The sequence below is a fragment of the Zerene cesonia genome, unplaced genomic scaffold (assembly GCF_012273895.1).
Source record: "Zerene cesonia ecotype Mississippi unplaced genomic scaffold, Zerene_cesonia_1.1 Zces_u004, whole genome shotgun sequence".
Taxonomy (NCBI): Eukaryota; Metazoa; Arthropoda; class Insecta; order Lepidoptera; family Pieridae; genus Zerene; species Zerene cesonia.
The window spans coordinates 791,047-817,238 of record NW_024045134.1 but is presented as its reverse complement, the minus strand read 5'-3'; the positions used below and the strand labels follow the sequence as shown (position 1 = coordinate 817,238).

Sequence of the window (26,192 nt, the reverse complement as noted above, 5' to 3'; positions counted from 1 at the left end):
GAGAAAATATTCACAGATTATAATAGGAATATTCTACGTATGTTGTACTCGATTGTAACATTTTGTAGTATATCAAAAATCAATATTATTAAACTACCATAATTTAAACAAGAGTAACTATACATATTTTTTAATTACTATACAAATTAGTTTGATATACCTTGGTTACAAATTACAACTTACAGAAGCTACAAATAAACGATTGAAGCATTGAACGCTCGCCTTTTGTGAAATGACGTCAGAGATAAAAATAACTGGAATTGATCATCTTGGTACTTGTATATGTTCGACTCGCCCGGCTCTCCGCTCTTGTGTCATTCAGTTAGTATACGAATACGACTCGAATTCTTCGCTTATTACTACTTTCCTGAAGGTTACGCGCGATTTTATTTCGGTAAATCGGTTGAACTGCGTGCAAGCGCACTTAAATGTATTGGGTTTATTATATATGGTGAATGTAATCGACTAATAGTGTTGTGTTTTTTTTAACAGGGTTAAAAACGTCATAAAATTTTAAAAATGTTTAGCGGAATCGCAGGTGAGCTTATATTATGGTATTTGTGCATGTTATAACATTCTTTTAAATTAATTTACAATTAACGTAGATAAAACAGGTATAGCTATAGATATTCATGTAGGCATGCTAATTTTTAATTAAGGTAGCTAAGTATAGGTATTTCGTAGTTTTGGAATTTATTTATTTTTCCACGCATGTTTCGTAAACATAAAAAAAGAAATGAAGTAATTTGATAAAAATTATGAAACTGATAGACATACAATGTTATTGTCGTGAAATATATTCGAAATATTTTATAGAAGGTTTTTAAGACCGCACCGTTGTGCGACCTCTATGTATATTCTGCGATTCACTAGGTATATACCCATTCTTATCATTAGTTACACCGTACATTGGATCTCTACCAAATATCTACTCGATTATTTACCAGACTGCTACTTATTTAATCTTTGGTGTTAACTGTTACTTAAAAGCCGACATAAATATCGTTTAATATTGCGACATCTTCAATTATTTCAGTAAGTAAAAGCACAGATAACATAATACTATACTACTAAAAGTATGTATGTAGGTACTAGGTACCTGTAAGTGGTATAAGCTGTACCTACTTAGAAAAATTACTAAAACGCTGGGAAAATTACAGCAATATGCGTCATAATATTTCAAATAACCTTTTACTACGAATACTGATATGTGACTATAAAACAGAAATACCTCGTAACTGGGATCGTGCTTACTAATTACGGAGATAACGTATGTTTTGGAGTGTCTGTATTTCTGTACATAAAATGATTAGCTTCATCAGATTTAAATCATGAGTCATTGCAGTGCTACACTTATTATATTGGATAATGGATGTAGAATTACATGTACTATGAAATATTTTATATACGTACCTATAATTAATTGGAAGACAATTATTCAATGAGACTGAATTGTTACATCCCTACTGTATCAAAATGCGATTCATTATAGACTTAAACCTGCAATCCAAACTTTCCCTATCCAATGCTTTAAATTGAAACGCAAAATGTTTGAGAAATGTTTAGAGAAACTGCGCAGCTAAATTACCTACGTCGTTGTATGTTAGTTTTATTTTTACCGTTATTGAAAGTAATAATTGAATATATACATAAGAATTAAAAATGTTAAGAAATATATTAAAGCTAGCTATATATTATTATATATATTTTTATGAATAACGATTTTAACAAATTAGTTTAACGGTTATTTACCTACGATCTTGTTGATAAAACCTTCAATTCTCATATTCATAAATCGAATTTGTCAAGGTCTCGGGTTATTAAGGAAGCCATGATTCACATCAAATTAATACATCTACGTAACACATCGAATTCCGTAAGGTTTATTGGGGTTGTTAATTGTACGCGAATACGTGATTATGAATCGTTTGTTTTTGAGGACGGGGCATGCAATTTTGTAAACAACGAAGCTGCGCTTGTAGATGCAGTATTATTAGGATTTACGTCGAGGTACAATGATTATTATATAATATTGCAATAATGGTTTTGTTGGGTTCCGTACCTAAAGGATAATAAGCAAGTGTCCGTCGTTTGTTTGTGCGTCTGTCTTGGCAGACAGGCTTGTTGGCCCAAGCCGTAATAGCTCATGATTTATGAACTTTTTTTTAAGACCATTCCTATTATATGATCTGTGACTACATCAATTTTTAGAAATTTTCATTGTGATTAAGCAACGGTCATAAATTTGATGGGCGACCACGGTATTTACGGAAATTTATATCGCCAGTCCGACTTGCACTTGACCGATTTTTTAAAGTAATCTTACTTATCATGTAAGTAATAAATAAGTAGTCATGTCATAATAAACAAATATACGTAAGTGTATTCTTTTTTTTTTTCCAAGGCATTTTATTTTATTTTCATGTTTTTAACCTCATTTATCAAGATTGGGTATCATCGTTTGCCTTCTTTACAATCATCTCGATTGTTTACTGCAAACAGATCCTATAATATAGTTATTTGAAGTAACAATCGAAGCGTTCCCGCGACGTGTTGTGACATCATCAAGGTCAACCGGTGGGAGCTCAACGCTAATTTTCTCTCCCTTTCTTTTACATGCATCACACGCATAAAAAAGTGAGAGGGAACATATATTTTACTTTGTTAGTATGGTAATATTTTATGCGTGTGTTGAAGCATGTTGTGGATATAAGACTGCTACTATTTATAGCAAGAATGTTGTTTTCCTTAAAGTGGATGAAGGACCATTATCCTATAAGTATATTATATATAGAATACAAATTAAATACTTGTAGTGGCTACTTACCCACCTACCATACCTATTATATAATAAAAATTATGGATTAAGTGTTGAAATTGATTCCATTGAAAAAATATTCATAAATTAATTCTTACTCAGTAGATAGACCATAAAATAAAATGCAGATAATTATTGAATAGATGAAAAATCATAGGTTTGTTTAAATAAACTACAAGTTTAAGAAATTTCATACAATTCCGTGATAAAAAAAAGAAGAATAAATTGCATAATTTATTCTTCTTTTTTTTTGTTCCATCGAAAGAGTTTAAAAAATTCAGTTTTTCAATAGAATCATTGTTTTGTTGGTATTATCGTGGACTTGTGACCTCAGGCAATAGCTAATGCACTTTGTATTGCTCTAATGGCTAGCACGCAGTATAGACGTGCAAGTTTGTACATATATCCGTAGGTGTTTCAATAAAATTGACGTATTCATCAGATTTTTACAGCGTGCAACCCACTTACTTGCTGGTTCACTTGATACTAAGCGATCACCACCGCCCATGAACATTTGTATTCCTAAAAGAGCTTTCTGTTTCTAAAATTAATTTTTGATCTTCCGTGGAGTGGTATGGATATGGGAAAGAAAGAGGTTAATTATTTTAAATCCTATTGTATGACATAGAAAATTTTTCAATCATTAGAAGAACGAAAAGTTTTTTGCTTTCAAAATAACTTTACAATACTCAGTACTCAATTTTATGAGATTGCATCGTCTGAAAATGAGTTTCTCACAATTCCCTAGGGATATAGCAACAAAAAGAGCTTAACCTAAGGTGTTTTATAGTTCATCAATCTATTGGTATGCCATGCAAGTAACCCATATTCTTAAAATAATCCGTATACAATACCGACTTCAATATTTAACTACACTAACATATACTTAAATTATGCAAATGTGGTGTTTGTCTGATGACAAAGAACTTACGGACCTACACAAGCATATTTTAATGTATTTATAAACTTGATTATATGTATAGCAGAAGTTTCATTACGATATTCTCTTTTTATTATACAGTTATATAACCAACAAGTGCATATAGGATTTATTATAAATGATAACAAGTAACATGGCACAATTACTGCACGTAAACATACTTTTAAATCTTATATATAAAATTCTCGTGTCACAATGTTAGTCTCTATACTCCTCCGAAACGGCTTGACCGATTCCTCTGAAATTTGGTAAGCATATTGGGTAGGTCTGAGAATCGGCTAACATCTATTTTTCATACCACTAAACGATAAGAGTAAGGCAGAACAGCGTTTGCCGGGTGCAGCTAGTACGTCTATAGAATTTAAAATTAGATAACCTAACCAGATTGTATGCAATACTTGTGGTATGTTATAAAAAATTATAACAAAATATACTCTTGGTAAGTAACTTCGTAACACATATCTAAACAACGCTTTACAAAGCACAATCATTGTTTTTCCTTTGTTTGTCATAGTACGCAGTTATGCGGAGAGGCGAGATTCCGCTGTTAATTGGGTGATGACATCATCAGTGACGTCATCACCCTTTTTGACCAATCACCGTGATTTGAGGTTCGCATTATGAATTCCATTTTAATTGCGACTAATTTAGTTGTAGGTGGATAACACTTTAAAATTTTATATGGTCTTAGAATAATCGAAATTCTTTATTATTATAAGTTTATAGTCCCTAGTGTCCCATCATTAATTTTTTGTTGGAACCAAAATTGCAGCACCAATCTTAATAATTGTTAGGTTCGTACAAAATAAGGATCTGTTTCTCAAGAAAAGAGATATTTAAACAAAATATTCAATGAGTAATTATTAACCTACTTGTACGCGGTTAATTTATCGCGGTAAAATTATATCAATCAAAATTTTAGTTCATTTCTTCTTCTATATATAACATGGTTATAGTATGTATCTTATGACCTGCTACAAAATGGATATAATAAGGAAAAATACATTATATACCTATTGACACAAAATTCTTTTAAAGTAGTATGGAAGTTTTTTCTTTCATTGACGATAAATTGTAAGTCTCGATAAGCAACTAGAACAAATTTACAAAACTCTAATGTTGGGTACGCTTAGGTCATAAAAGTGTGACCCGATCAATATTGAATCTAGACTACCTATATATAAAGACCTAGACGGGCGGGCGGCGGTTAAATGGTTATTGGACCAGCGTGCTCATAAAGTTATTGTGCTAATGGGTATGGTCTTTCGTTTTAACGTATTAACATTCCATAGACTTAACTATTTTTAGTTTAGAAACAAAACATTTACTCATGTCGTATCATATGCCTAAAAGGATTGTGATAAGTATCAAAAAGAGACGAAGAGAGAGTTAGAATGCGTACATGTTCAGTGAGCACACAAACTGATCGGGCAACTATTATTTTTATTGTGGAAACAGAAATTTACGTATCGCTGGACTTTCGAGATTTGCCACTGTGCATGTAATTCAGCTAAGAGGAATCCTAAATCTATCTAGGCCCATATCCTTTTCCTTACCCTTCCCAATCCTTTCTTAATCCATTCCCAAAAAGTCGGCAATCCATTTGTAATGCAATGTACTACTTATGATGTTGTACTGCAATGGACCTTATACCTCACCAAATGTTCATGGGCGGTGGTAGCGCTTACCATCAGGCGTCCCACCAGCACCATTGCCGACTGTAACATAAAACAAAAAAAATATATATATCTCAAAAAAGCTAACAATCTTAGGGTTATTTTCAAACGACTTCAAAAAATGGTGGAGGTTGCTTCTTATCAATTCGACTATATTTTGTTGAGTTTGTTACCTCGGGACTTTCAACTGCGTAAATCGATTTTGATGATTATTTTTTTATTTGAAAACAAGTGCACACATGCACACTTGCACACGTGTATACTTAGTCTAGTTCTGTCAATTTGTTTAATAATTATTTTGTATTGAAATACTCATCGGCTCTTCGTGTTACTGCGTATAATGATTGGTATGGTATGATTTAACGAATATAGTGTAAAATTAAATTTGTCTCTCTGCATTGAACATATTCAAAATTTATTAATTGATGCTACACAATATACCTATATAGAATACGCATCCTAAACTATGATACGGTATTAAATTTTGTTTATCTATTTGACTACTTTATAAATTATAAAAAAAGTTATGTTCGCGTGAGATAATCGCGGGAAACTGATAATCTATAATTGTTTATTCTTCGGCAAAGGCCAACCTCATCTGTTCCTTTCATCACTATTTCCACTCAAGGTTATAAGTTTAATCTACATTCGTTAAGCTTGTTGATTGTTTCTTCAATTCTTTTTTTAAATTCCTTTTTCTTCTAGCCAGCTATGTCTAAGCTTAAAGAAAAGTTCAGCAATAGATTTAGTTATGGTCTATTTTCATACCATCTAGACCATTGTACTAAAGTGACACCGGTCGCCGCCCACGACAATCTTGTAGCTAGAGCAAGAGAGGAAACACGACATAGATTATATTAAACTCGTTCTATTTAGTAGAAATTGCAATATAACACGATGAGCTACTTAAAAAGTATTTCAAACGCCATTCATAGTTTATATGGATGAAATATAAGACAAATAATGGACGGGGCGTCAAAATTAATGATTTATGGTTGATGAACCATGAGATAACAGTAACACCATCTATGTTCATGTTGTTATATCAGAGTAAATAGTTTCTACGTTCAAGCTAAGAATGTAGACAATTTGATATGGAATCCGTAATAAATCATGTTAGTACACAACATAAATATGGTTTTACTTAAAGGTGGGTAGTAATAAAAATACGAAATACTGAAATTTTAGTACATTTCGAAGTAAAGAACTGAAGAATTATTAAATGTGACCTTCAGTCATTAATCTATACTAATATAATAAAGCTGAAGAGTTTGTTTGTTTGGACGCACTTATCTCAGGAACTATTGGACCGATTTGAATAATTCTTTCAGTATCAGATAGCCCATTTATTGAGGAAGGCTATACGCTATATATGTACCACTGGCGAAGCCGGGGCGGGCCGCTAGAACAACTAAATACACAATCAGGGACAACAATTATACCCCGGTTCTACGGTAGTATAGTAGCAAGAAGGCGGTTGACAATTGAAATACAAAACTATCACGTAACTAAACATTTTAATGTTTACATGCTGGTGACACACAGTTTAGTTTACTAAAAGAAATACCAAATACACTACTGAATTTAAATTGCATATTTCATAATCATGACTCACAATAGTTAGAAATGTATTGAAATAATTATTTTTATCGATTGCACGTTAGTGTGGTAGTTATTTAATCTTGTTTCGCTGAGAGAGATAAAACAGGTTTGAAACTATTATAATGTTTTGGTTCGCTTGTTTTATTGTATCAAATACATCGGTTTGAGAGCTTTACTCTGAGTCAGTTTACGTTTCGTGTATTCAATTAGACATTAGACGCTCGTCCCGGCTCCGCCCGGATATCAAGATTCCTGTGTTATCCCAAGGGAGCATTTAATTGAAATAAAAACTATCCTATAACCCAAGTCGGCTCATACCCTGTCTATATACGAAAATTTCATCAAAATCCGTTCATTAGTTTCAGCGTGATAGACGGACACACGTCGAAAACAAACAAAAAAAACACATCTATACTAATATTATAAAGCTGTAGAGTTTGTCTGTTTGTTTGTTTGTTTATTTGAACGCATTAATCTCAGGAACTACTGATCCGATTTGAAAAATTCTTAAGCCCATTAATTGAGGAAGGCTATAAGCTATATATGTACCACGGGCGAAGCTGGGGCGGACCGCTAGTTTATAATATTAGCGTTATTTGAATTCCTCAAATTTTAGTTTTTGTTTTCCTACTCTATAACTTCTCAACTTGTGTATTTGATGAAAAATGTTTATCATTTGGTCTTTATAAAATCTGAAGTTCTCCCTCGCTCTCAGGTACGTCGGTGCCTTTTTGTATACAACATTTAATTGTGAATAATATTTGACTTTGTAACGTCAATAAACTGTAAATAGTGGATAGAATACAGTAAGTATTATCATTTTACATACATTACTCATACCTTCAGTAATTAATAGCCATTCATAGAATTCTAGAACATTCAATACCTACAGCATGTTGTAGTAATCATGCTATTTCATAATACTATACTGTACATTTTTTGAATGATATAAGTTACTGAGTGAAGCTAGACGCATGAGTAATCGAGTAGTGTTTTAGCATGGAACCTTCAATCTTGAATCTCATATGAATTTATCATAAAATGTCTAATTTTATGTATATTTCCATGCTGTCCGATAGACAAAAACCTTGGTGAGTTACATACTAACGTTATATAACATGTTTGTTTGTCTTTTCATTTACGATGATTTAATGGGAACCTTGAAGGGTAATTTGATACTAAATATATTTGCAATGTGATATATACTATACATGTCGCTGTAAGATTATAAAAACCGTTAGTTTATAATATAACTCGAGAGAAATTGTGATCCGTAACATTTATTAAGAATTTAACGTATTATTTCTCGTTGGATAGTACAAATATATATAAATTATGCCTGGAATTTACATTTCCCAAACAACCGTCGGGTGCAGGTTGCGAGTCTCATGTCTGTGTAGTTTTCGAATGCATAAGCAATTCACAATTTAACGATTTCACATCGATAGATTATAATCTACTGAAAAATAATGCGATAAATCGACAGATCACAATTTTGGAATCTAGTGTATAATAGTATACAATTATAATGAATGAATGACTGAATGAATGAATGAAAATTCTTTATTGCGTAAAAAATCAAAAAATAAGCAGGCGTACAAAAGTCTTAAATTATGCTGTTTTGCATATAGTTATAATGTATATGTAGGTACAATGGGTCAATATGGACCGAATATATTAATCATATTGCAAAAAAAAAAAAACACTATTCGCACTGATTCGCAGAATTTTATATCAACTGGAAACTGCCGACATTATTCCCGCCATTTATACATAAACATACTTTTCAGCCGCTAAGGCTCTTAAAATAAGTTATTGTTAATATATAAGCATTCAAAAGTGCTTCTAAATTACGTTTTCCTAATGAATAAATGTTGAGGTTTGAGTTTGAATCTTTAAACGGATTATTTCAAGTGTTTCAAGATGTTTCAAGTATGGAGTACCCAATACATGTTATTCAATGCAGGCTGCTGTAAATGTATACAACAATAAAGCATAATTTGAAAAATAACCGTTATGACGCTGTTCTACTTTTAAACTCACCATAACTCTATGACACGATTGGCTCTTGTCCAAACGTTGAAAATAATGTTCATTTCTGTGAATTGCATTGCCATTTTGCAGTATGGAAGCATTAACTTTGTCAACTAGAACACATGTCGCCAGTGAATTGGTAATGAACCTCGCTTTACGACTATTTACAATGTTTTATTCTATTTTAGTAGTTTCCTATACTTCTTGCCCATTACTGTTTCCCTGATTCAGTGTTTAAGCGTCTCAATTAAGAGATTTATAGTTTGATCCTGGGGACTCGTAATGTCTTCATATGGTGGGGTACAGATAGCTAAACAATTCATTAAATAAACGCGCACTAAAATATGGCAGGACCTACCCCAAAAAACCTATCATCAGAGAGGTATTGAATGAGACTGTGATAACAAAACACCAGTGTACATCATATAATAAAAACATATGTGTAGATTTCATTTCCGATTATTTTTACCTCGGAAGAATCAAGGAATTATTTAGATTACAGGATCGTATTTGATGATATCTAAGCTAATTTCAATAAATTGAAGCTAACTACAGTTTTTGCTCAGTGATTAGGACCTCGGACTTAATAGCGATGCAAGCGAGCGATGATGATGATGACATAGGAAAATTGGAAATTACTTTTTAATATGTTTTATTCATTACAAATGAATTACCCAATTGAATTCCCTTAACTAAAAAATATGCATTATTAAAGCACTGACGTTCTAGCCACTGTTGGGTCACCTTGACACGTGGTGGTCGATATACCTATACTTGCAGGAGACCTTATGTAACGGCTGCCTTTCGCAGTGCGCCTGGTATGACCTAGAAAGTCAGAAGATATTGCGCATCTTTAGGAGATCAATATGATTGCGGTATACAAGATTCTGGAAGATTCCATTATTCGCACTGCAGTTTCCGCTTCTTTTCCTAGCTAACCTAAACTACGTATGAGTTTCCCAACGCGATGCGTGAAAATGTTTTATTAATATTGTGTATTATTTCTGTAGAAAAAAACTGGAACCTTTTACCTCAGAAATTGTTAACATCACCATGTAGATTTTTATTGAAACCGTTAACAGTCACACAGGCAGTTATGAAAATATATGTGGACTTTTATCATAATAATTAATAATTAATTTAATGTTCCGTATAAACCGTAAGTCGCTGTCTGTCGTAAGCTTCTATGCTTCTATTCGAAACTATCACACTTGTAGACTTGAGGCATGTCTTAGAGTGAAGGTTTACTAGATGACGTGAGTTCTGCATTTTTTCCATATTACGAGCTATGCTCAGAACATTATTTTTTATTATAATATAAAATATAAGATAAGCTAAAAAAACAGTGTAATTAAAAGCACAGTCGGCTTTTCAATTTAACAATTTACCCAGTACCGAAAGAGAAGGGAAAATATCACTTATTTACATTTGTGATAAAGTCGCCATTTTAATAGTCCTACAAACGAAAAAAACATGTTTAACTTTTATAAATTAATAGTAGGTACTTCATTATGCTAATGGTGTGCTTCGAGTTTCTCACGGCCGGAGAGTTTATTTATTTTTAATAGGAAACAACTTACAAAACACTCACAATACATGATTACAGCAAAGATTACTTTATAAATTTTTAAAATAAAATAAAATAAAATGGAATAATACAAATTAAAATAAAAACCACTACAATAGAAACAGAAATATATATCAAATTTGAAATCTATATTAAATTTTAAAATAAATCAAAAATAGTTGAGTCTCGTTGGAAAATAACTAAAAGATATGAAGCTACAGTTTTATGATTTGTGGCTGTGTAGGCATTTATGAAATAATTAATTCTTTTTATTATGATACAATTATGCAGTGTTTTTGTTTAGTGAATCAAATTGTATGATAATCTTTAGAAATCTACGCATTTACCTACTTTCGAAATATTCAAATTAGTCGAGATAATAACATTATTGGAGGAAGAGAGTTTCTAAATAGATGTTTCTTCGTATAATTTATAAAAATAACATTTATTAGTAATAATGAAGTTGTCTATAATATTATAGATCTAAACTATCAACTATATCTAGATAGTTAGGTACCTAAATCTTTAAAACTTGTATTTTAAAACATTGATTTTATCTAACTCGCTAAATACGTTAGATATAAATATGTGATAGAATCTATTAGTATAGATTATTATCGTAGATTAAAAAAATAACATAAAAAACATATAAAGACTAACATAGTACCACCTCATTTTTGAAAATCGGTTAAAATATATGTCTGTAAATAAAATTCCAGGAGCGTTCCGGAGCATCGGCGAGAAGGCATCATCTCTCTTCGACAGGAAGAAGAAGGATGCTGAGCAGCTGGCCCAGGAGAAGGTTGCGGAGGCCGCCCATGTGGTGGAAGACCAGGTCAAGAAAGCGGGTGAACTCGTCGCGGGTGCTGAAAAGTCCGCTAACGAAGCGGCTGGAACTGGTAAGTGACTAACATTGATGTTTGTGAAGCTGATTATGCTTTTTCATACAATTAGGGTAGACTAAGTAAAGTTAGTTATAAAATATTGATGAAAATGTGATTGCGATTCTCGAACGCTTGATGTGTTTAATTATTATGTTTTATTTATTATTGTTGGATTACCAACAATTGTTTACATAAAAAAACAGTAATTTTTAAGTAAATACATACATAGATAATCAATTTAACAAACACAGCATGCAGCATTTAACTTTAAAACAAAAAAAATTGTTGATTTTAGAGATTTATTAAAGTATGACGGTATTGAACATTAAATGTGAAGTGTCCGCGGTGGTAGGTCGCTATAACAATTAAGAAACTCATGGACCTATGTTATGTTATAAATAAATAAATGTTAGTATAACACTTTACCATCTTTTAAAAACAAACATTTCATTAATCGCCATTAAATAAGTTTATTAAAAGCGTACGTTACTGTATGCCATCGACATAGCTAAAGTAAATACAACAAACTGTAATAACAAATTTCAATTGTACGTTACGTACTAGCTACTGTATACAAAATAGAGCTTCGAAAATGTTCTCTGAACGCATTCCTTATGTCCTATTATATTAAACCGTCTAATGACCTACCTGTTATACTTATGAAACAAACTAATTTAGTTCGATATTTAAAAAATACGAAGGTTAAAAATATTTAAAACATTCTATATCGTCCTGTCGCCGGTCAAAGTCCAGAATTAATGGAAAAAAACAGTGACACCGTTGTGTCGTCGAACTTAAGTTCCTTTTACTATTGTGATTAACGAAGTAGGGCAATGATCTATTGATAACGAATGATAATTTAATTGTAATTATTATGTGGTTAATGGGTTTACTACGTTTAAGCAAATGTACATTAGATGGAAGTTTAAAGAATAAAAATAAACTGTTATTACAGATTAAATGTCCAGAATTTAATCAATAATCGTTCCACTTTTTTATAATCTTCCCCAACACCAATATTTTCAATTTCAACTTATATTCTATTCAATTAAGTATTCTTTTTGACTACAAAAAAGGATTAGGTTGTCAATTCGATTGTATTATTTGTGTTTGTTTGTTTGTTTGAACGCTCAGATCTCAATCTCAGAAATCAGAATCTCAGAAACTACTACTACTCCGATGTGAAAAATTATTTCAGTGTTAGATAGCCCATTTATTGAGGAAGGCTATATATGTACCACGAAGTCACTAGCGATGCTGGGCTGGACCGCTAGTAAAAGATAAAGCGCAAGTCTATTAATAGGTCGACAATAACAAACAATTATCAACATTGCCTTTCAACAGCCGCAGACGCTAAGCATTCGGCCATCGATGCTCTAGACAAGGAACTGTCGAAAGTATCCCTTGCTGCTGGTGAAGCGAAAGACGCAGCTGCCAAAGCCGTCGCTGATGGGAAGAAAGTCGTCGACACTACTAAAGGTCAGTTTGAATTATAAATGAAGGTATAAGGGCTGGTAATAAGACTTATCATGTTTTATGAAACACTTTGCACATGGAAGGCACATCGAAGGATTTTGTAAGGAATTTTTCAAGGACTGTCTTATCATGGGAACGTATAATGAATTAAACTATTATTTTAGAAAGTGTGAAGAATATGGGCAGTAGAGAAAGGTACTGTTCTTAGAAAATTATGTAGTTATTTAAAATTGATATTACACTTTTTTATATTAGTTATATGTAGCGGCTTTTTATACAGTTATGCTTATGCTTACAAACACGTATATTGCAGCTATTGAACAATCTTTTGTTGCGTTTATTTATTTTGTGTTTGTTCGGTTTTCTTAGATACAATTGCAACGACAGTAGATAATACGAAGAAAGCAGCTGAGTCAGCGATCAACACAGCGAAAGGTAGGCGACATTTGAGATTTATTACTCGTACTATAATTATGTTCGGTTTTATGAAAATACAAGTGTTCTTACATTCGGTTGAATATTCCAAATCAAAAGTTAATAAGATTTGTACTGAATTAAGACAAAAATTGTCATAAAAATAGACGACAATATAGAACAGAATGTGTTAAAAAAAAACTCATATGTCTCATATAAAACTTCAAAGACAGCCAATTGTAAGCAATACATTATTTATAAGCTGAACATAATAAATCGCCAAGCGTTACATTAATTGCATGTCTTGTAGATACAATCAGTAGCACAGTAGACAGTACCAAGAGTACAGCGCAAAGTGCAATGGAGACGGGGAAAAGCTATGCTACTGGGGCTAAAGGTATTGAAAGTTTGAGGTTTATCAAAATGGTACAAGTGAAATTATAGATACGAGAATATTGAGTCTTAATAATGTTACAAGTTAGAATTAAAGGGAATTAGGATATAAAATATAATAAACATTAATAATAAACATTTTGATAAACCTCTAATAACTCTATTTCTGCGCATCTTTCTTACTTTCTTTCTTCTTTTATGTATTTTAATTTTGCTTATTAAAATTAACCAATAATTTTTCTGGCATGGTAACACTTTAAAATAAAAACTTATTCGGTTGAGGTTAAATATTATAAACTTATTATATTATATAACCTTATTCGACAGAAGTCATGCAAACTATAATTTAACTAAGTTTTTTGTATTGCATATCGATATGAAACAAAATATTTTAGATACACTGTCAGATACCGTGGACGCTGCGCAAAAATCTGCTCAGGCAGCTGTCGAGACTGGCAAAAGTTACGTAGAAAGTGCCAAAGGTAATAAAAAAAATAAAAATTCAATTATATATATCAAATATAAGATTGCGTTAATTTAAATGTACGATACTTTCAAAGATACTGTTATCAACAAAGTGGAGGAAAATAAGAAACTAGCTAGCTCAGGAGTAGATAGCGCGAAAGGTACTTTATGCGTTTTATTTCATATTTTTTTGTTGTTGTTATGTGTTGCATTAACAATCCGTGTTGTTGTATTTGTTTGTCTACTTAGTTCAGCAGGTTTTTGGTTTAGAGTTTTCAATTAATTACTAATATTGTTTTTGGTTTTCGCTGACTAATTTAGATTCAGCCGAAAATTCCTTACAAAGTGCGCTGGATAATTCCAAAGGCTATGCATACTCCGCATATGAATTCGGCAGATCGTATGTAGACTCTGCTAAAGGTAGTTGATAGCTTTGTGTTTTTGTATCGCTTCTTTATTATTTGCTATGATATTTATCGTATTGTTTGAAGCATCTGCTAGGTTAATTTCGCTATTGCGTCATTTATAGATTCCGTTGCAAGCACTGTAGACAGTACAAAGAAAGCGGCTTTATCCACAGTTGAAACGGGAAAGTCCTACGTTGAGTCTGCTAAAGGTAAACGAGAAACAATAGGTTTTAAAATTATACACAATTTCAAAAACAAAAAACCCTCTAATAAATTATTATTTGCACTTGTAGATACTGTACAAAGCACGCTTAAAAGCACTGTAGATACAACAAAAAATGCTGCGGAATCAGTTGTTGAAACAGGCAAGGGCTATATTGACTCAGCAAAAGGTAAACTAGACTGGGATTTTATATATTTTTTTATAAATGTATGACCAGTTTTATTCAAATTGTGCATTCCTTTAGAAACCGTTGCCAGTAAAGTAGATTCCACAAAGAAGGCAGCTACGTCTGCCGTTGATACTAGCGGGTCTTATGTCAGTTCAGCCAAAGGTATAAACAATATGAGTACATGATGTGTTGTTATTATGTTTTCACCTATTCGACCATTATGTTGTTTCATTTGCGCTGATAATTTTTTTATGTTTACGTCCTGTATATATCGTATGCTACCATACATTATTTTTAATGAAACGTTTCGTAATTACATTAATTTTGGATACTGTGACTAATACCGTTCAAAGCACTGTATAAACGATCAAAAAATCTAGCTATCGCAGCTTTAGACAAACACACGCACATCCATTGTAGGCACAGCGATAGGTATAAGTGTATAACGCACAAAAATTACATTACATATTCGTCTATTCACAGTAATTTTTTGATTATTTTTAATTGAATGTGTTGTTGTCATGATTTCGTCATTATAGATACTGTAGCTAACACCGTTAATAGCACTGTGGAAGCCACTAAAAACGTAGCTAACGCGGCTGTAGAGAAAGGCACATCCATTGTAGGCACTGCTAAAGGTTAGCTTATCGTTTTACATGTGATGTTATTTCTATAATTTGTTAGATATTTTTTACCACAACGTTTCGCGTTTCAATTATTTTAGATACCGTCACGAATACCGTTCATAGCACTGTTGAAACGACCAAAAATGTAGCTAACGCGGCCGTAGACAAAGGCTCATCCATTGTAGGCACTGCTAAAGGTATAAAACATAATATATTATTGATGTTTATTTGTTTTTACATTGTCATACTATACAAGTATATATCATGTCATTATCATTTGTAGAATCCGTAGCAAGCACAATAGATGCGACAAAAAATGTTGCCTCATCCGCAACAGACAAAGGGCTTAATATGATGAGTTCTGCAAATGGTACAAAACGTTACACCCCATATATATTCAGATAAAAACACATTTTTCCGCGCCAATAATGCACCTAATACTTTATTTTTAGATACAGTAGCAAATACTGTTTATTCAACAGTAGGTACCACAAAAACCGTTGCAGCATCGGCTTATGATAAAGGCGCATCACTTGTAGATAATGCTAAAGGTATTCTTTCATTGGATATGATTTGCGAGTTATTATGATATTGAATTCATGTATTGATACAAAATGTTTCTTTAGAAACGGTTGCCAGTTCCGTTGATTCTACTAAGAAAGTAGCGTCATCTGCTGTTGATACTGGCGTATCTTATGTTGGTGCAGCTAAAGGTATACATAAAATATAAGTAAAGGATAACAATATATTTTAATTTGGTCTCAGTTATTTATTAACGTTTTCCTCTCAGTTTATACATCATTTACATTTATTGAAATACCCAATTAAATGTTCAGTTGATTTTCCTTACATTAATCCTTTTTTGTTAAATATTTAAATGTTTCATAATTCAATAATTTTAGATACTGTGGCTAATACCGTTCAAAGCACTGTAGAAGCGACCAAAAATGTAGCTAACGCAGCTGTAGACAAAGGCACATCCATTGTAGGCACTGCTAAAGGTATAAAGCACAAATTTTATTTTTATTTTTAAAGCTATCCCGTTGTTTTATTTATTGTACTTTTTGATTATTTTAATTTATTGTTGTCATGATTCCATACATATAGATACTGTCACTAATACCGTTCAAAGCACTGTAGAAGCGACCAAAAGTGTTGCTAACGCGGCCGTAGATAAAGGCTCATCCATTGTAGGAACTGCTAAAGGTAACAATTTATGTAAATTTGTTTATTTATTTATTAATTGCTATTATTTTGTGACGTAATTTGTAACTATTATTTTTATATATTTTTTTATGTCATCATCACATTATGTAGAAACTGTTGCGAAAACACTAGATGCAACAAAGAATGTAGCTTCATCAGCAACAGACAAAGGGCTTAATTTGATGAGTTCAGCGAAAGGTATACGATCTCATTAATTCAGATAAGTTAAAATCGATGATAAAGCGTCAATTAAACCCTTTATATTTAATGTTGTAGATACAGTAGCTAATACCGTTTATTCAGCAGTAGATACAACAAAAACGGTTGTCTCGTCAGCTTATGATAAAGGTGCATCACTAGTAGATACGACGAAAGGTATTTTGAATATGGATACAGATTATATCTTCATGTTCATTTTGCGTAAAGTTCTATCATTCATTAATCATTTCTTTAGTCGTCTGGTATGGGTCACTGTGCATTCAATAACTAGTGCTATAAGTATTAATACAGGTAGCAATGTAAATACTGCTGCCTCGCCTGTTAGTGGATTCTCATTAGGCGGCGGAGATAAAGGTAGACTTGTTTCACTCATTTTATCATTGCTTTTTGACGATGGTACTGTTTTACTACAGTTTGATTATGTTTGTAGATACTTTAACTAACACTGTTCACAGTGCGTTAGATACAAGCAAGAGTTTAGTATCATCTGTTTTGGAAAAGGGCAGGTCATTGGTAATAATCGCAACAGGTAGAATCCATGTCATGTTATTTGCTTGGCATCGTTTTAAATTGCGACATACTCATGAGTCATTCGCTTATCGTTGCAGCAACATTATTAATACAGCAAATTTTGATATTTTGTTCATATACATGTATAGCTACATTATAATTTATTATTTTAGATAAAGTAGCAAACACAGTAGACAGCACTAAATCAGTTACTGAATCTGCTTTTGGTAAAGGAGTATCGTTAATAGATAGCGCTAAAGGTATATCTTGTCCTTAAATCTGGCTAGAATGAAATTTGGCAAGACGAATTAACCATTAGATCTCATGGCTAAAAAAAATTATTATTTTAGATACAGTATCAGGCACAGTTCAGAGCACAGTAGATACAACAAAAAATGTAGCAGGCACTGTTTATGATAAAAGTGCCTCTTTAGTTTATGGAGCTAAAGGTATTGTATGATTGCTTCTTCTTAATTCTATACTTCTTTATTTATCTCAATGTCTCCTTTTATTATTTTTTATTGCACCTTTGCTTGAACTTATTTCTTTTGCGTAATTGTAGATATGGTATCAAGTTTGGTGTCGGGTGATAATGAATCTTCGGGAAAAGGTTTAATTGACAGCGGTAAAGGTACTAAAGTTTTCAGTTCTGTTTCCTTGTGTACTAACGATTAATTTTGTTGAAGGTAAGTTTTACGATGTTGTGTGAATTGCTAAAAATGTTGTGATTACTGTTGTTAAACAGAGTCGATGAAATTCCATGGTACTGTTAAATCGACTTGGTGTTCATAATATAAATTATAACTTTGACGGTTTTATTGCGTCATACGAAATATTGTGTTATTTATTAAAATAATTAACGACAATGTGAATATTCGTTGTGTATTAACATTTTTCTGTTTGAGTAACAGTGTAATATATTTTATTAGTTAACCATCTCGTTTGAGACGCGCTATATGTATTAATTTAAACTAAAACTGCATATCGATTTAGTGAGTAATAGTTATTGATTGTAAAAATATCGTTACAGACACCATCAACGCGACAGTGGACCACACAAAGAAAGCAGCTGAAGACGCCAAGGAGAAAGCGAGATTGGCCGCAGAAGCCGCGAAGGAGGAAGCCAGGAAGGCGGCTGAAGCTGCTGCTGAAGAGGCCAAAAGAGCTGCCAGTAAGTGATCACTATTATTAGTTTATAGCTATAGCGCTTTAGACGTTCTATTCCTCATTCGAACCGCACCTCCACCCACCGCTCTATATGTTTCTTGAATCTGTGTTCTCCGACGAGTATAATTAAGGAATCATCTAGACTGGATCTAGACTGGACGGGTACTTTCTAGGAAAACGTGCTCGATCTTAGGACATTTCTATCCACCAGCAGGCGCGATCGTACTAAAGCATGTCCCACTAAAAAACATTACTAATAAACATTAATATTTACTGCAATGGTATCAAGATAATAAATTATTGTCATCATAATAAGCCACTATGTACAACCATATGTCCACTGCAGGATTTTTCGAGGACACCAATACAGAGTGACACTCATAAAAAACTCTGACGTTACTATCTGAATGCCGATTGTAATTTCTGTGGTCAATTTCCAATGATTGATTAAAAAAAGTATTATATGTAATAATTAATAAATAATAAGGATCTTTAATATTGTACATTGCCTATAGATGTTGCCATGGAGGAGTCCAAGAAAGCGGCTGAGAAGGCCGCAGCCGATGCGTCTAACGCGGTCCACAGCACCGTGGACAACACGCTCAAGCGAGTGGAAAACGCCGCAGACCAGGGCCTGAAGAACGCTGGAGAAGTTGTCGACGCCAAGATCAAGGACGCTGATAAATACCTCAATGAGAAGAGAGACGCGGTGAGTTTAGGAAATCATATGTCAATGTGGAATATTTCAACATCATCATCATCATTACAGAGTCCTCATATGAAGGTTCAGGCCATAATCCACAACGCTAGCCAAGTGCGGGTTGGCAGATGTCACATGTCGTTGAACTTTTAATTCTCGGACATGACGGTTTCCTGACGATGTTTTCCTTCACCGTTTGCTTTGGTAAATTGTCTGATTATTGTCTAGTAATTGATTAAGGAGTAGCACAACAAAAAGTCTACATGATTGATGAATTTTTTTGTCTTTGCCTTTTTTTTTTAAGCAAAGTATTTTTTTAATATCAGTATGTGACAAACAAACTCCATATAATTATCGCTTACTACTAAATCGTCTTCATTCTTAGCGTGTTATTGAATTAGCGAACACGAAAATAAATCAACATAAAATGAACCTTTCCTACAAAAAGGTCACCGACAGGGAGGTACCACTCCTGATTATAATATGTAACTGAATGACATCTATTTCCTGTCAAACACAAAAATAATTCCGTCAATCGGTTTAAAACTCGGGGTAAAACAAACAAAACAAAAATATAGTCGAGTCGACCTCCCTCGTTTTTGGGAACGTCTTTATTATGTGTGTTTATACCCTAATTATAAAAATTTTATTTTTTTTTACAGCTAGTCTCAAACTTGTCAACAAAGGCCCACGATGGTGCCGAGGGTGCTGCCGGCCTTCTGAGCAAGGGCCTCACTGCTTTCAAATAAAAATCTCATAAAAACATCTCCCCTCTTATTCTCTGCGATATCTATACGGGAAACTGACAGACTGCATTGTAAATAAAAATTATTTTAATACTTACTATAATACCTTATCTCATATACCTAATATTGTGAAAAACATGTTTTTTTTTATAATTTTGCAAATGAATAATTATGGTTACTTTTCTACCGAATCAATATACTAGGTATAAGATATTTAGTTCTGGCAATATGTCATATATTTCGTTTTCGAATCGATCGTTCTAAAATCGATCGGTTTAAATATTAAGTGAAACTCTAAGAATGATCCATTTTAAACAGCACAATAATAATTGCATGCTGTTAGATTTCCCAAATTAATTCTTTCTCACTAATTTATAATTAATCGTCTAGTTATGTTTTATAATATATGCTAGTGTATAAGATTTGTTTTGGGCCTTAATATCGTACAAAATATATTTATGTTTCGCTTTGAAATATTAGTCATTATAATTGGATTTTAGTTGTAAGTTTTGAATGCAGAACTTTTATTTTGCATTTAATGCATTTTATAAACAATCATGCTTGGCTTACGTAATACCGTCCAGTTATGCCTTTACGATTTTATAAGCGTACCTACATTATCTAGAAAATTTCGCTCACACGCTTAAATAAATCTAAAAAAATCTAAAAGCTACTTATAAAAGTAACGGGAATAAACTATTCAACACCATCAAATAATTTTCTTTTTTCAGGCCTTAAAATTGTCCATACGATATTTTTATACTATATAATATGTATGTTTTATGGAGAAATATGGCGTTTTATATAATAAGGAAACGAAATATGTTATTCATTTTTAAATTTTAATAATGTGTTTAATATTTATATACGTTTTATGTGTAATTACTCAAGTTAAGTGAACATGTGTATTTGTTGATTAATAAATGCATCTCCATCATCGATTGTTTTTTTTTTCTCCAGATAAACTGTTTTACTTTCCTTTAGAAAAATATTTTTCTCGGGCAAACACATCGGTAATATTGGCTAATTAACTATAACATAGCAACACAAAGCAATAGTAGTTATTGTTAATTACAATGTAGACCAAGACGAGTGATCTAGTGGTAAAGTCAATAAATATTCTTTGTCCGCTTAATTGCATTTTTTAAATCTATTTGGGAATCGAATACATAATCTAAACTAAATGTATTATTAAAAAATAATACACATAATTAATAAATTTTAAGAGATACACTCCTATAACCGATATCGATATATACAAAGGACTTGGAATTTTCTTTTTCATTTTATTGTAGTATTCGAAGTATCTTTTACGATTAACTGGATTCTGGAACAGTAAAATGTTTGATCAACTGGTGCATTACCTACTTTTCATTTTTTTTTATTTATTTTGCAAGAGTTCTACAATAATATACCTTCCACCCCCTTAGCTGATTGAAACGAGGGCGTAGAATCTAGGAGTTGTGTTTAAATTTCCGGGAAGACTATAAAAAATATATTGGTCTGGTGGAATTAAAGAATATTTGTTATTAGGAAAATTCGTCTGTAAAGAAATCGACTAGTGATACAGATGGGAAATACATCACCTGCGGCCTGCCCCATATCCCAAATACTGAAAAAGGGACTTCACAATTCATAATATTATGATAGATACAAAAACATTGCCATTTTAAAATATTATTTTTGCACTATTTATTTAAAGTATCACTCGTGAAATAATTTTGTTTATACATTTTAAAAACGAGAAAAGAAAGTGATACTTGTCTCGTTTTGGAATGAAAGAGAAAAATGTGTATCGAGAACTATAATGACAGATGTCAACAATATTTTTTTGTATAAAAATGAATAGCAATTACTTTATATACATAGGTAATGATGCATATTTCTTCTTCTGCTTTTTGTTAATGACTTCACCCAACAGAGGGACTGCGCCAATGTCCAGTGTAAGTGATCCATTTTTTGTCGCATTACCACTGACAGTTTGATCATCAATATGACAAATTGTTATGTCATTTTCTTGTCGTTGTCATAAGTCATTATGGTTGTACGAAGAATAATATAAGTAGAATTCATGGATAGAATTATATGAAAATGGCTTTTCTTACAAAAAGTACTTTTTCTTTATTCAAAAATGCTATTACATCAACATCTGTACGGTCACTCTCCTTAACTCAAAAATTAAACGTAAAAGAATGTAAGTATCTACGAGAATATTCATTTACAATGATCATAACATAACCTAAAATTTATCTATACATTTTCAGTGAGAGAATATAAAGAGGGAAATAAATTAGTCGTCGAAGGTGTAACAATCCCTTCGCCGAGATCAGAGTTGATGATAAAGGCAGAAAATGTACCTGGCTTGACTTTACCTGAAACCGACAAACCGATTTGTTACTTGTGTAAACTGGGGTTGGATGTTAAACATACGGATGTTCTGATATTGAGCCAATTCGTACGATCAGACGGTTGCATGCTACCACGTCGTATCACTGGTCTGTGTCGGAGACAACAGTATAAAGTTGGCAAAATGGTGACAATGGCACAAAAAGCTGGTAAGTTAAACACTAAAAAAGTGAAGTCCCGTGTCCCCTAGTGGGGTATGGGGCAGATGATGTACATCCGTTTCACTGATCGATTTTCTTTAAGGACAAGTAGGTGATCAGCCTTCTGTGTCCTGCCAGACCGAGACATTTTTTTTTTGTGCGTCCCCACCGGGAATTGAACCCAGGACCCCTCGGTTCTACGCTCACCCGTTAACCACTGTACCAAGGAGGCGGTCAAGTTAAACACTAACTGTGCGCTAATCTTCTCTTTAATGAAGTAATACAAATCAATATCTTTCTATATTTTTATAACTAATATATAAGTAATGCTGTTAAAGTGGATACACAAATGTAAAATGAAATGAAACATGGTTTTCTTATATTAACTGAAGTGTTTTATAATATAATGTTACCAATTGAATGTGGTAATTTAGTGGGTTTGTTTTCCTGTTGTGTCTCGCTTTTATAAAATAGGAATTTCAAATTACATTCATTGAGTTTAAAACTGTTGGTAGTCCTAATTCTGTCATTTATTTATAAATTGGCAATCAATTATAGATCTACATTATTTTAAATCACTACTGATGCATCAAGGTAGTGGTAGTGATAGTAATTATTAACTTTAATTTTTAATATATAATTTCAGGTCTTATGATAAACCTAACTCCATCATATTGTAAGAAGGATCCAAAGAAAAGATATGGATACAAAAAGTTCAACACTTACTTTGATGAGTCCACTATTTTCATGAAGAAAATATCAGATCAAAAGGACAAGTTTAAGCGATAATTATACATTTATAATTCAGATTTAGATAATAAATATTAGTTAAACAATGTTATTTGTTTTAATATCTTAAATATCCTGTAACATAACATGTCACCCATACAAATGTACCTGATTATATGAACTTAAAAAAAATTACATAATACAATAACAGTTTTTGTTTTATTACTTAAATGAAACAACTATTGTAGCTTAACTGTAATAGGTGTAATAGGTCATGTTAATCATGGGTACAATTATTAAATATCTTGTTAATATGGATTTCATAGCACATGTACAAAATGATTTATCACCAAAGTAATGATACATTTTGCAGGTAACTGAGTATCCGCCGAGTGGGTCGCGGACGAATCTTACAAGTACCCGTTGATCCTTCACTTACGCGGCTTGACGAAACACAGTGGGGTTCTAGTCAGTAGGAATCCGACAAAACCCACGACCTTTTCCCCGGGGGTCGTGGGTATCTATGCAAGATTTCCCCACTATAAAAAAAAAGGTAACTGAGTATATTAGTTACATAGAATACAAATCGATAAGATGATCCGATTTGAAAATTAATTCAGTATTAGATAGGCCATTTATTGAGGAGGGCTGTTGGCTATATATGTAGCCGGAGTGGACTGCTAAATATTTATCTACAGAAATGTTTTTCTATAAAGTCTGGCTTTTATTTTGCTATTCTGAGTGTGTACAAAGCATCTATAATTAAAATAAATTGCATAATTCTTGCCCAAACCACAGAATTGATACTGTGTACTATGCCTAGGAAAGAAAAAAGAAGCTAATACATTTAAAGTTGCAAGAACTATAACATTTTGTTCTATTGTATGTAGCTATCTTCGTTGCTAATAAAGGAAATAAATGAAACGAGAAAATTCCAACTTGAAGGGATAGGGACGCGGGCTTGCACAATAATGTTAATGAAACAAAAAATTTAAGACAATAATTTATTCGTTGTTTATACACATAGAAATTCATCTAACATTTTTGACATAAAACATCTGAATTTTCACAGTATCTACCTATTTAATACAATAGTTCTTAAAAACAACAACTTTCGAGTCAAATAAAAATGTTGCATCTGCAAAAAAAAAATTATTAATAACAATATTACATAGAAAGACTTCCACAAATTTTCAATCACTACATATTTTTTGAAAAGAAGCATGACTCAAGTAATTCTTATAGTTAAAGTCGTAACTATATTTTTAAAAGCTTTAATTATTACTTATACATCCTATATGAGTAAGTAATTTTTGTATAAAACGATACTTATCATACAGAATCTCAGATTTTTAGCTATTTAAGCTTTGGTACACATATTTTAGGCTTTCAAATGAAATATCACAACTTTCGTGATAATGAGACCAATTTATAGTGTAATTAATATTAGAAGCAATATCTTAAAACTTAGTTTGATGAGAGAGCTTCATGATTCATGGAGTTATTAAGAATTAAAAACTATATATGTATGTAGCTTTATGAATTTACAATAAAATGGTTTCGTATGGATGTAACTCATATGGTTGTGAAAAACATATATTTCATTCAAACTAATATTTAACAGAGATTTAACCAAGAAAGGTCTTTATTGGGTGTAAACAGGGTTTTATTTTTTATTTTTATTGTATAAGTTCATAGTGTATAAGATTTTCTTACAATAACACCCACAACAGAATCTATTGCAAATTAAAAATTAATAAAAATGCGTATCAAGAGAACCACATTAAAATATTAGTATCCATACAAGTATCTTCCATTAATCACAATTTGTTTGATCAGATGCAGATCAATTGATCAGCAATGTGAAGACTTAAGACTATTTCAATGTCACAATCAAATATCGTATTAAATCTAATTTTTAACGGTTTTGAACCGTGCTTTTTATCCCGTTCAATCTGCTCAATGTATTTTAACGCAGTCTAAGACATTGCAGTTGGCGGCCGAAGTCAGGCGCATCGCCTCGTTCCTGGCATCACAGTCTCTCGTAGAGGTACAAGTAGCCGAGGTCCTTGGGGGGGTTTTCTGATAGCGCGACCTGGAACATAAATAAATAATATTATAAAAATCCTATATCATAAAAAGTTTTCTTATTTGGACAAACTAAAAAAATCGGTTCAACCAAACGAAAATTTTGATGTAATAAAGCAATAAAAACATCGAATTTATATCTCCTACTTTTAAAAGTCGGTTAAAAAGTACCTTATTGTCATTGAAAATCACCCAGCGTCCCTCGTGCAGGATGTGGCACACGTAATGGCCGACCATCGTCGACGTGCCCATGTGCGATATGAACGCCACCAGTTTGTACTCTGCAAATAATCGATCGTCAGTTCATCATTTTAGTACAAGAATGATGAAAATGAATACGTATGTACATGTATGAGCAATTGATGAGTGTTTTATAATAAACCTACTTATGGCATACACGTAACAATAATATAATTACATATTTTAAACTAAAATCTAAAAGGTACTGAGATGTTTCCTTTTTTTGATTTTTAGATGTTTCCATTCTTTTATTCCGACTAAGAGTTAACACTAATTTCTGCTATCTGACCCCTACACTATTACTATAATGCACTCCACGTCGACACTATCACCAAACTGCTCCACAC

General features: G+C 32.2%; 3 protein-coding genes across 26 annotated transcripts in view; 2 read left to right on the top strand and 1 right to left on the bottom strand.

The window, feature by feature from the left end:
- Positions 1-254: 254 nt before the first annotated feature.
- Positions 255-21,179, top strand: LOC119838617 (perilipin-4-like). 24 transcript variants are annotated; one of them, XM_038364614.1, is made up of 26 exons: positions 255-394; positions 493-538; positions 11,357-11,536; positions 12,866-13,000; positions 13,367-13,432; positions 13,722-13,808; positions 14,200-14,286; positions 14,591-14,689; positions 14,799-14,885; positions 14,970-15,068; positions 15,144-15,230; positions 15,608-15,706; positions 15,793-15,891; positions 15,978-16,064; positions 16,147-16,245; positions 16,321-16,407; positions 16,597-16,695; positions 16,802-16,900; positions 17,012-17,098; positions 17,177-17,275; positions 17,803-17,889; positions 17,980-18,078; positions 18,192-18,260; positions 18,660-18,800; positions 19,312-19,505; positions 20,159-21,179. In XM_038364614.1, the coding sequence occupies exons 2-26, from the start codon at positions 520-522 to the stop codon at positions 20,243-20,245; spliced, it is 2,478 nt and encodes an 825-aa protein (XP_038220542.1). In that variant the 5' UTR covers positions 255-394; positions 493-519; the 3' UTR covers positions 20,246-21,179. The 24 variants fall into 24 exon arrangements, with proteins under 24 accessions (XP_038220542.1, XP_038220543.1, XP_038220547.1 ...); XM_038364615.1 differs by lacking the exon at positions 15,978-16,064 and adding an exon at positions 14,365-14,430; XM_038364619.1 differs by lacking the exon at positions 13,722-13,808.
- Positions 21,180-22,267: 1,088 nt separating this feature from the next.
- Positions 22,268-23,622, top strand: LOC119838666 (28S ribosomal protein S18a, mitochondrial). Its single transcript, XM_038364733.1, has 3 exons — positions 22,268-22,436; positions 22,507-22,797; positions 23,435-23,622. Exons 1-3 carry the CDS (start codon positions 22,328-22,330, stop codon positions 23,575-23,577), a joined length of 543 nt encoding a protein of 180 aa, XP_038220661.1. The 5' UTR covers positions 22,268-22,327; the 3' UTR covers positions 23,578-23,622.
- Positions 23,623-24,507: 885 nt separating this feature from the next.
- LOC119838653 (ubiquitin carboxyl-terminal hydrolase 5) overlaps positions 24,508-26,192 on the bottom strand; it is an 11,544-nt gene continuing 9,859 nt past the window's right edge. The window contains 2 exon segments of the mRNA XM_038364708.1: positions 24,508-25,612; positions 25,777-25,985. Coding sequence (XP_038220636.1) covers positions 25,550-25,612; positions 25,777-25,985 — 272 coding nt within the window. The 3' untranslated portion in view covers positions 24,508-25,549.